The sequence below is a fragment of the Teleopsis dalmanni genome, chromosome X (assembly GCF_002237135.1).
Source record: "Teleopsis dalmanni isolate 2A chromosome X, ASM223713v2, whole genome shotgun sequence".
Lineage (NCBI taxonomy): Eukaryota > Metazoa > Arthropoda > Insecta > Diptera > Diopsidae > Teleopsis > Teleopsis dalmanni.
In genome coordinates, this window is record NC_051848.1 from 76950637 (window position 1) to 76962678 (window position 12042).

Here is a 12042-nt window from a genome sequence, read left to right on the forward strand (position 1 = left end):
TATATTACTTCTATTGATATAAAAATTAAAGGAAAATATGGAAATAAAGTTATGGTTTTATGGATTATAATTTTAAAACAAAATTGGCGCCACGTAATTTTTAGTAAAAACTATTAAATTTTATTGATTTATTGTTGTCTTTAATATATTTATAGATATATAATGATTTTATTCATTTATAATAAATATATATTATTTTAATATACAGATACTTAATTCAATATGTAAAAGAATTTTAACTAAATCCTGATATTTTATTCTCTTAACTATTTTGTATATTGTTTCATACATAATGTGCTATACAAAATAAATGTTAATGATGTCTGATAATAGTAAGTGTAAATAAAATATTATAATATTCTCCAATTTTACATTTTGTAATTAATTATAATAAATATAATATTTTTCAAGAACACCTTTTTCTATTTGGTAATTAATATTTGTTATTATGTTGAGCCTTTTCCGAGGCAGTACATCTGGGCACTTTTACTCTTTGATAGCTGGGGGGTTTCTGCAGAGTCGCACCCATCTCACAGACTAATTTGTGTATTCCTCATAAGCTTCATGATTATTCAATGACTGATCTAAGATCTGCATACCGCCACGTGCGGTTAGTAATTACTCTGAGATTAGATAGTGCTAAGTAGGGCAGCCTGTCGGAAAAAATGTATGTACGTATACATATATTTGCATAGCAAAGAAGGAATTCAATTCTTCCTTATAAAGCTGTCCATATCTCTAATCTTTAGTTCTTCGAACCACCGATAAATTGCATCACTTATCATTAAAAATAGTTTTCTATATCTTTATTATTGAGTTTTATGTCTGTACGTCTCTTTGGCTGGTTTGATCTATAAGATGTGACCATTGTTTCGCTCAAACAGAAATTCTATGCAATACTTAAACCAATTTTTAATATCAAATTTGTTTAGCGAACATCACATTACTGTGTGGATTTTGTATGAGAAACATCAAAGCTGAATACTTCCGAAGTTAATTACGAAAGTAGGTTAACTGTAAGTCGCAGAAATATGAGTTTCTTATTTTTTTTAATTGATATCAGGAAATAAATTCTTTTTCAATATGTGAGCACTGCATCAAACACTGGATTAGGTACCATTAAAAATATTTTAAATCTAATGTTCCGCTATAGAAAAAGAATTTTCACAGAGCAATAAGTCCATTCGTAAAGTTAAAATTTGTAATAATTGGTACTGATATGTTGGATAAAAAATTTGAAGCCCAATAAGCTAAAATTACACGAGACAGTCGAATTCTTCACCGTTCAACTCTCTAACCAATAAACGAATCCTTTGCTCTCGATAGTGATAATGGCGGCAATGGGGATATATTTTTACCTTACGACAGATAATTGTGGTATATCTCTCACTTCATTGAAACTGCTATAGAAGATATCTTTGGTTTCCAAAGTCTCTCTCGATGAAACCAATCGTACGATAAATAGTAGTGTGTGAAACAGGAACTTTTACCAAAAAGTCAACCGTCTGTATGGTGCACAAGCATGAACGATATCGTATAATGATGAATCAACAATGGAAGTTTTTAAAGCAAAAGTTTTTCATAAGATTTTTGGTCCTGTGCGAGTTGGCGAGAACTATTGCATCCGAATCAACCACGAACAGTACGAATTTGTACGAATCAAAACACGACATTGATTTCATTAAGCAAATTGACATGAAGCGAAAAAGGTGTTGAATATGGCAGTTAAAGCAAACAGGTATATAAGTACATCGTGTCTCCGTTAGAGAACTCAAGTTAAAGGAGCACCAACCGCGCTTGATATACAAAAGTGGTTATTATGGCCAATTAAATAATTTAAGTTATTTGAAAAATTTTATTTGTAAAATGTTTAAACTTTAATTTCACTAATTTTATTGAATCAATAACTCAGTTTCAGGCCGTGTGCGAGTTCGAATAAATTGATGGTAAATTGAGGGAAATAGTAAATAATGTGGGTATGGCAGCGAATGTTGGTATTTACCAGAATTTCGAGTAGGGCAGTGCAAAAAAATCTCTAGGAAATTTCAATTTACTTTACCTCAATATACTCAAACTCGCTTACGGTCTAAAATTTTGAAATAATTCCTCTTCTTGGGATTCTTTTTCTTGGTTACGGATTATGTTTTCGACACATTTGTCTCTAATTGAAAACATTTCAGTGCAAATGAGAGTGTGTAAAATGATTTATTTATTATTCTCTTTTTACAGTTTTTAGGTCGTCTGCGAGTTAGGCTAAGTTGTGTTCTAAATGAGGGAAATTCTAAGTTGTGCCAATAATGTAGTGATGTGTCGATACGTGTTGATAAATAGCTAAATGTGTGCAGTGCAAAAAATCCTAAAAAATCTCCCATTTGGTTTAGCTGGATGTGAAATTTTTGGTACGTTGATGCTGTTTTGCGCTCTTATTTACTCACGCTATCTATGTTCACACTTACAATTACCAAATTTCACTAGGGTTATTTTCGTATGGATATTATATAAAATTGCTGCACATACATAAGTTAGGTCAATTAAGGTAATGTAAACGTAATGTGAGATCAAATTTCAAACCTTTCAAAAACTTAATGACGTAGCCAATGATTTTTAAGATATATAGTTTAAGAAACTCAATTAAAAGTTTATTAGCGAAGATTGCATTCAGAAAAGTAATTGAGTTTTCGGGGGATATATTATATCCCATTAGAAAATAATCGTTTGTTTTTGCATTTAACTACAAAATTTTAACTTTTGCCGTTAGTGTTAGTGTAACAGACTTAACTTAAAAAAGGCAGTTTTGACAAAAAACCACTAAGGAAATTTGAATATATTTCATTTGTTCCAAGAATCGCCTTAAAAATGTCAAAAGAAAAATATAAGAAAATTAAACGCGATGCAAAATTGCTAATTAGTAAGCGGCAATACCGCCTAAAAATGTGGAAGAAACTTGAGAAAAACAGTTTTGGTCCGGAAATCACTAGAATATACAATAGAGTACCGGATTTCCATTCTAATAAAAAAGCGTCTAAAATTTTAACTTCTACTTATGAATTCAAAAAGGCCAAGAATATTTACGTTGAAGTAGAAAAGAGCTTACGCCATGCTAAGGTGGAAGTGTTAAAAGCTAAAAAAAATTTATATTTGCCCTCTAAATCGGAAACCACTATTCTTGAGAAAATCGTGTTGCCATCCGATAAAAAGAACTTAACATTAAAGGATGCGTTGCGTTTGGAATATTCTCCCAAATATCATACGGATATTACATTGGAAAATAAAATTGAACTAGATATGGTAATAATTGGATCAGTTGTCGTATCTCGCGAGGGTTACTGTATTGGACGTGGAAACGGTTATACCGACCTAAATATTGGACTACTGCTTGAGTGTGGTATGGTCACATCAAAAACAATTATCGTCACCGTTGTGTCCGACATGCAAGTTATCGAAGAAATATCTCCAATCCTTTTTAAGCCCTATGATATTGGAGTTGATATAATTGTAACCCGTACACAGATAATACGAGTTCCTCAACGCTTACCACGTCCTAGTGGTATTTTTTGGGAACTGCTGTCTGAAAAACGAATGAACAAAACACCATGTCTACACATGATAAAAAAATATTTAACTAAATCAGGCAAAGAAATTAATTTCAAAGAAATCGATACTGACCTTAAAGAAGATGAGCATGAATACCAAAAGAGAAAAAGGCATAGAAAAACAAAGAAAGCTCATACGATTCGTTACCATAAGAGTAAGAACAAGGATCGCAAGGGCAGAGGCAGAAAGTACTATATAAAGCTTTATAATATTTCCTCGAAAGTGCGAGAATGGGATCTGAGGGACGCACTACGTAGACGTCATATACGTCCAAATGGGATAACTTGGCAGGGTAACTTGTTAATTAAAATGGATTGAAGAATTTTATTAAATAGATTTCATTTTTTTTAACATATGCAGGCAATTATGGAAAGTGCGTTCTTTATTTTACTCGCAGTCGATATGGCCGTTACACTAAGAACAATATGATAAGGATTGCCAACATATTAAAAAAATTATCGTTTCTGGTAAAAAGGAGGTGCTCTTGTGGAAACTCAAAATGTAAAAGAATAATTGTAAAAAATAATATCATGCATGTGAAATTGTATCAATATGATGCAAATGTAAAGAAATTAGAGATCGATTCCAATTCTTCTGAATCGATGTCTCACTCCGATAAGGACTAAACATTTTTTTTTCACATTTTTTTAATTTTTTTTTAATGTTTTCAATTTTTTTTTTAATTTTCTATGTTTTTTTAATTTTCTATATTTTTTTTTGGTTACTTTTATTTTGTTTTCTTTTTTTGCTTATGTCTTATTAAATTTTTAAATTATTAGTTTCTGTTAATATTATTTTTATTTTATTAATGTCTTCATTGACATATATAAATACGTCTATCATTGTCACATATCCATTAAGAACTCTAATTCTGATATCACTACTACCTGACATCCAATATAACCAATTGGTGAGAGACTAAAATGTAAGTTACTTACTTAAAAGATATAAAGGTATATATGACTTATGCCATATACACATAATATCATATACCATATACCAAATGTCATATATACCTATATATACACATATATTGGATTTCCAATAAGCAACTTATTATTTTATCTATTTATCTATTTTTTATCAGATAAGTACCTTGCACACAAACACAACCCATGGGAAGGTTTTAAAGGATTAACATGGCGACATGCTTTCATTTTATTTTGGGCAAGAGCACCTCATCGTTACTCTAATAATATGAAATTTCGTAATACATTGTGAATACATTCCGAATCCTGTCCATGTGCGTTCTTGCGACTACAGAATTGAAATACACATTCCCCTGCACAACCTGACTAACACTTTCTCTTAATGTATTGTGTTTATGGACGCCCACTTCTAGAAATTTCTTGTGATTTTTTATTTGTAATGACTATGGATAATCATTCGGTTATATAATTCCAAATAGACTGGTGTTATAATCTATGATTATGAATGTGAACAATACTATAGCTACATAACTGTGTGGAACGTAACACTATCTATTATCTAATGAAGAGGTAAAATTTATATTTAATAAAGTCAGGCTTTTAAATCACTTTCGACTCTAATTTTATTCAAATTTTAGACTACTCCCGGAGCGTTTCAGGTTTGTTTAATTCTACGAGTGCTATTTCGAATGGCGCTACATTCTGATTGGTATGCAAATCATTTCCAGACCAGGAATTATAATGGGGTTAGGACTGTGCAATATGAAAGTACCCACAACTTTGGCCACATGTAGAGGTTCACATTATTAAATGTTTTTTTTTTATTTTGTTTTTATACTCTCATTATTTTTAAGGTAAAGGCAATACGATTTTAATGCTGCAACAATGATGTACCACAATGAATCACAAATCACAAATTCCACGCCATGTGATTTTGGGTGATTTGAATATGAAATCATTTTCATTTCCGGTTATATTAGAAGCACAACAAATGGAAGCAATTGAAATATGAAATTAAAATTAAAAGACTGCTAGTACTTCAGATTTGGAATAAAATAAGATGCGAAGACTTAGGTCCGTTTTTCTACAATGTATTGACTCAGAAGAACTCCAAGTTTATATTGCTTGGAAGATGGATTTGGGTGTTCATTTAAAAATCGTCTGTTATTGAAATTAGTTGATGATTTGCCAATTTAGCTTGTGCTAAGTATCCTGTGTTAATTTTTAAGAAGAAAACTGTGTTAGAAGAAGACTTCTGGGCATTCGTCACTATTTGTTTATTGGAACCAATAGTGAAGAACACTTGGTGGAAGCGTAATTTGCATAAAATTCATACAACTTTTACAATGGTGCTATCAACTTAAGGAGATCGTATAATTTACTGTTGTTATTTTAACTAAGAAGTGCAATTAATATTATAGATTGGAAGGTGTTTGGATGTGCTTACATGTTGCACATTTTGGATTATGAGCACATAATGTCAGTAAAATTTTAAAAACCTAATTTCACTTTATAAACAATTATTTTTTAGAAAATTAAATATCCGGACTGTGTTTAAATCTGTTTAACGGAAACTGTTTATTTAACGGATATATTAGTTACTTATGAAGTTGTTTTGATCTACGCGGCAGAATTCGTGTACTGAAGCAGGACAATTACACGATTACAGGACTGTGATTATGCAAAAACTGACTACCATTCCATTTTCCATCATTGGGTTACTCTGCACACTTATGGATTGACAAATTTTACTGGATATGAACTTATGAACTGTTGCGTATATGGAAACCCACCTTATAAGTTATGAATTCGTTCGCACCTAAGTTCTTTATTTACTGTATTCGTGATGATTGCACATCGTAACTTATAAAAGAGGTTGATAGAGATTTTCATAAATACCGGTTTTACAAATTTAATATTTCCAGCAGTATAAAAAGTGTGATGGACCCATATCTACATATGAATTGCTAACACATATCGTATAGGTAACTGTGTTGTTACTTGTTCTTCCAAATGGTTATTTAAGTTTTTTTTTGGTAATTTAAAATGTCGATTATTTGAAGGATTCAGTCCTCGATTCTCAGACTGTTTAATATAATTGAATGAACAATTGCAAATATTCAATAAAATAAATATGAAACAAATGTTTATAAATAAATTTATAAAAATGAAATTTGGTAAAGGATCGTTAGTAGTTGTAGTGGAGGTTTGATTTTCAGCTGAAAGCTCTAGCACAATCGCTTTTACTGTCTGTATAAGCCATAACCGATTTTAGTTGGTTTTAATAGCTGCAGTAACTTCTTAACGCCAATTTGATATTACACACCCACTATTGGAGCCGGAAACATAGTAACATAAATTATGATATTATATCAAGCACTTATACCAATGAAAATAAAAGTTATCCGAATACAATGATCTAAAATATTAACAATTGCAATATTATTTATTATACTAATTAATATAATGTGTCATAATTTACAAGACCATACTAAAGTTCTATATGGAGACAAGAAAAAGATGGTATTATATATTTTTAGCAAAAGTGAAACACGGTCCGATGTATTTTTAACATGTTCTTTACTTCGCTTTATTAACTATACTAAAAATGAATAATAATTACAAAAGGAATATAGAATAATGACAGGGCAGAGTTGCCAGGCAATTAATATTTAAACAGTACTTTACATAACAACACCCCCTCTTAAAGTGCTTTTATTATGTATAAAATATGACTTTAATATTTCATTCCTAATTTCCGTAGGCAATTAACATGCTTTTCTGTAGTGAGTCCTTTGGTAAGGACGTCTGCGGGCATTTCTTCTGTTGGCATATATTTGATTTTAACAGTGCCGTCGTTAACCTTGCTGCGAATAAAGTGATAACGAATATCAATGTGCTTTGTCCGTGGATGATACCTGAAGCTTTCCGTTAATTTTTGAGCGCTTTGATTATCATTAAAGATTTCAATTGTCTTACTTGTAATGCCAACATCATCAAGGATTGCCTTTAGATATAACGCTTCTTTTTTCAGATATGGCCATATATTCTGATTCAGTGCTTGAAAGCGCTACTGTACGTTGCTTTCGAGCTTCCCAACATATCGCTGCTCCTGATATAATGAACGCATACCCTGAATATGAACGTCTATCGTTTAAGTCAGCGCCCCAATCAGCGTCAACCAAACCATACAATTCTTCATTGTTTTTCTCATACAATAGACCATAGTTGCTTGTACCTTTAAGGTATCTTAGAATTCGTTTTGCTGCTTTCCAATGTTCCACGTTATAATTTGAATTGAACTGGCTAAGAAAGTTTACAGCAAACGCAATATCAGGTCGAGTTGTAACAGCTAAGTACATTAATGCTCCTATCAAGCTTTGATAAGGATACATCTTCATAACACCTTCATCAATTTTTGTTGGTTTCGTTAACTTAATGTTCAATTCTATGGGAGTCTTCACTGGTTTACAGTCTTTCATATTGAACTTTTCAATGATGCTTTTTGCATACTTCTCTTGTGAAAGAAAAACTTGATGATCGCTTAAATTTTGATGAAACTCGATGCCAAGACAATTACTTACTATTCCCAAATCCTTCATTTCGAAATCATTCGCAAGTGCAGCCTTTATTTCTTTTATACGAAACTTATTATTGGACGCTATTAGTAAATCATCTACATATATTGTCATCAAAACAATGTCGTTGCCTTCTCGCTTAGTGAATACACAAGGATCCTGTTGTACTGCACTTAGACCCATATTCTGTAGTTTCTTTGTCAATTTCATGTACCATGATAGCCCAGACTGACGGAGTCCATAAAGAGCTTTCTTTAATAAACATACAGGTGACTTACTTGATTTAATCGCCTTTAACCAATGCTGCGCTGTTTCTTTAACTTTTCCACACAATATTGTTGAAGTTTTTCCCACTGGTTTTGATGAAACAACTTTGTTCAGGAATGGTATAAGATAATCGGGAATTTCCATGAAGACACTCTCTTCGAGCTCTCCATTTAGATATGCTGTAATGACATCCATCTGATGGATCTCCAAATCCATTTTTGCTGCCAGTGCCGCAAGTAGTCTTATAGATGTTGAACGAGCGACTGGAGAAAACGTATCATGAAAGTCTTCACCTGGTCGTTGTGCAAAACCCTTCGCTACTAATCGTACTTTCTGTTTTCCGTCATCTTTAGTTCGAAGCACGAATCTATTCCCAATAACTTTTCGTGATTTCGGTCTTTCGACAACTTCCCATGTTTTATTCTTTAGTTGTGCCACCATTTCGTCTTCTAGCGCTTTTGACCAAGAATTTGTTTCATCGCTTTCAAGTGCCTCCAAAATCGTTACTGGAGTTTGATATGTAGTGAGAAACGCCATTTCACAATCTTCAAAAACGTTGTTGTCAGGTTCATCATCTGAATGGTTTTTATCAGCAATTTTTCTTACTGAACTTGTATTTTCGTCTTCGTTGGATGATTCTTCACCATTCCGATTTGACGTGTAATATTCTTTTCGAGGCCTACCGCGTGAATTTGTGCGAATAAGTCTCGGACGACCTCTCCTACGAATGGAGTTTTCTTCTCGCGTATCTGTATTTTCTACAATTTTCGGATTGACCGACAGTTTCTGATTTTCACAATTTTCGAACGCAATATCGATATAATCATTTGTTTGGCAGTCGTTTTCATTGTTAATATAAATGTTTTCGTATTTATTATGATAGATATTTTTGTTTACGAACACGACATCACGACTTATTGTTATATTTCGTTTTGTAGGTGACCATAGCCGATAGGCTTTTGCTTCGTTTGAATATCCAACAAAACATGTAAGGTTCTGACTTAGAATCGAATTTATCTCTAGTCTTATCCTTTTTTAGGACATATGCTTTAGAGCCAAATACTTGAAAATGTACAATAGTTGGCATTTTACCAGTCCACAACTTGTGCGGTACTACACCGTTCAATGCTTTTGTAGGACACCTATTCCGAATATAGCACGCTGTATTTATGGCCTCTGCCCAAAAATTTGGCGGAACTTCAGCTTGTTTCATCATGCAACGGGCCATTTCAACTAGAATTCTGTTTTTACGTTCAGCAATACCATTTTGCTCCGGCGTATATGGAGCAGTTAAGCGTCTTTGTATACCAAATTTCCTCAAGAATAAATTAAATTCAGAATTAACGTATTCTCTACCATTGTCTGATTGTAAAGCCTTAATTCGTTTACCCGTAAATGTTTCTACTGCTCTTTTGTATTGCTTAAATACATTTAATACATCGGATTTTTGTTTTATAAAATATACTTGACAATAGCGTGATTTGTCATCAATAAATGTTACGAAATATTTTGCATCCGAATTTGATGCTGTTCTCATTGGTCCGCACACATCACTATGCACGATCTCTAATAAGTCACTTGTTCTAGTTTCTTTACTCTTAGGAAATGGTTTTTGTATTTGTTTTTCACTAATACAAATTTCGCAAGTCGGAAGTTTTTGTTTAGGATTTAATTTTAATCCGTGTACTAGGTTATTACTAGCCAATTTTTTAAGATCGTTTTCATTTATATGGCCCATTTTCTGGTGCCACTTTTCAATGTCACATTTTTCTTCAGCAACTTGTGCAAAATGATTTTTATTTTCAACAATAAAAAGATTTCCACATCTTTTCGCTCGAGTTATAACCTTCTGATATTTGTCCAATACGATTGCATCTGAAGGGCGAAAATGCACTTCATATCCGCTGTCTACTATTTTTCATACAGAAAGTAGACTTGTACGCAAGTCCTCGACATATAGAACTTCTTTAAGATCAATGTTATTATCACGACCGTATACGTCTACAGTTATTTTCATTTTACCGACGCCGTTTATATTTGTTGTGTTGTCGTTTGCTAAGTTAAGCACTTTATTCGATTTTTGAAAGTCTGTAAAATATTCACGGTTTGGACTTAAATGGGCAGTACATCCACTATCTAGGCACCAATAATTTTCTTTTATTGAGCTAATAAATGCATCTTCAACATGATAGCTAAAATTATTGTTTACAGATTTTTCCGAATTTTTCAATTGCGTGTTATTTTCAGCTTTTGCTTTATTTTTACATTCACGTGCAAAATGTCCGATTTTGCCACAATTAAAACATTGTTTGTTTCGTTTAGAATCACTGTATTGTTTGTTTTGTTTTGCGTTTCGGCTTTTATTTCGATTTATGTATAGAGAGTTTTCATCACTATGTCTGTCTTCTTTTGTCCTTTGCGATTCAGCTTCTTCTAATATTTTCACTCGAAGTATGTCTGGCTTTGGCAGCTCGTCGCGCGTTTCTAACGCGCACCTGAAAGTATTAAAAGAATCGGGTAGGCTATATAGGAGCAGTATGGCCAGAAGCTCATCCCCGATGGTGACGTCAATTTCCTTTAATTTTGCCACGGCTTCAAAAAAATCGTTGAGGTGCTCTCTAACCTTTTCACCCTCCTTCATGCGCGAAAGTGCAACCTTTTTCAGCAACGTCGCCTTGCGCGCAGGCCCTTTTGATGAATATGTGGCTTGTAGTTTCATCCACATTTCGTTTGAATTTGTGCATTCTGCAATTAATCTTAATTCTGATGCACTTACTGATAACATTATATCAGCACACGCTTTCTGATCAAAGCTGATCCATTTTGCAGCCGCCTTCGCCCGTTGGACACGACGCAGTACCTTCGACATATGACCATAAATCGTTTTTTATGAGAATAGCTTTCATTTGTAATTTCCATGTATCGTAGTTTTCCGCGTTAAGCGGTTCAACTCGAATCACCGTTCCCGACATTTTTATACACGTATTAAATCTACTTTTTATGTGCACGTGCTTTTTACTTCGCAGTGGAAGCGTGCTGGGCCCATAACCTATTATATATTTTTAGCAAAAGTGAAACACGGTCCGATGTATTTTTAACATGTTCTTTACTTCGCTTTATTAACTATACTAAAAATGAATAATGAATAATAATTACAAAAGGAATATAGAATAATGACAGGCCAGAGTTGCCAGGCAATTAATATTTAAAAAGTACTTTACATAACAACACCCCCTCTTAAAGTGCTTTTATTATGTATAAAATATGACTTTAATATTTCATTCCTAATTTCCGTAAGCAATTAACATGCTTTTCTGTAGTGAGTCCTTTGGTAAGGACGTCTGCGGGCATTTCTTCTGTTGGCATATATTTGATTTTAACAGTGCCGTCGTTAACCTTGCTGCGAATAAAGTGATAACGAATATCAATGTGCTTTGTCCGTGGATGATACCTGAAGCTTTCCGTTAATTTTTGAGCGCTTTGATTATCATTAAAGATTTCAATTGTCTTACTTGTAATGCCAACATCATCAAGGATTGCCTTTAGATATAACGCTTCTTTTGTGGCCTCAGATATGGCCATATATTCTGATTCAGTGCTTGAAAGCGCTACTGTACGTTGCTTTCGAGCTTCCCAACATATCGCTGCTCCTGATATAATGAACGCATACCCTG

At 32.9% G+C, this 12042-nt stretch overlaps 1 protein-coding gene and 1 long non-coding RNA gene across 2 annotated transcripts; both read left to right on the forward strand.

The window, feature by feature from the left end:
- The first annotated feature begins 2658 nt into the window (after nt 1-2658).
- Nucleotides 2659-4220, forward strand: LOC119689479 (methenyltetrahydrofolate synthase domain-containing protein-like). Its single transcript, XM_038104313.1, has 2 exons — nt 2659-3886; nt 3955-4220. The coding sequence occupies exons 1-2, from the start codon at nt 2857-2859 to the stop codon at nt 4218-4220; spliced, it is 1296 nt and encodes a 431-aa protein (XP_037960241.1). The 5' UTR covers nt 2659-2856.
- A 153-nt stretch (nt 4221-4373) lies between these two features.
- On the forward strand, nt 4374-6631 carry LOC119687025. The gene is made up of 5 exons (XR_005253081.1): nt 4374-4519; nt 4682-5093; nt 5162-5319; nt 5378-6002; nt 6055-6631. It is a non-coding gene; the product is annotated as an uncharacterized LOC119687025 (long non-coding RNA).
- The last annotated feature ends 5411 nt before the right edge of the window (nt 6632-12042 follow it).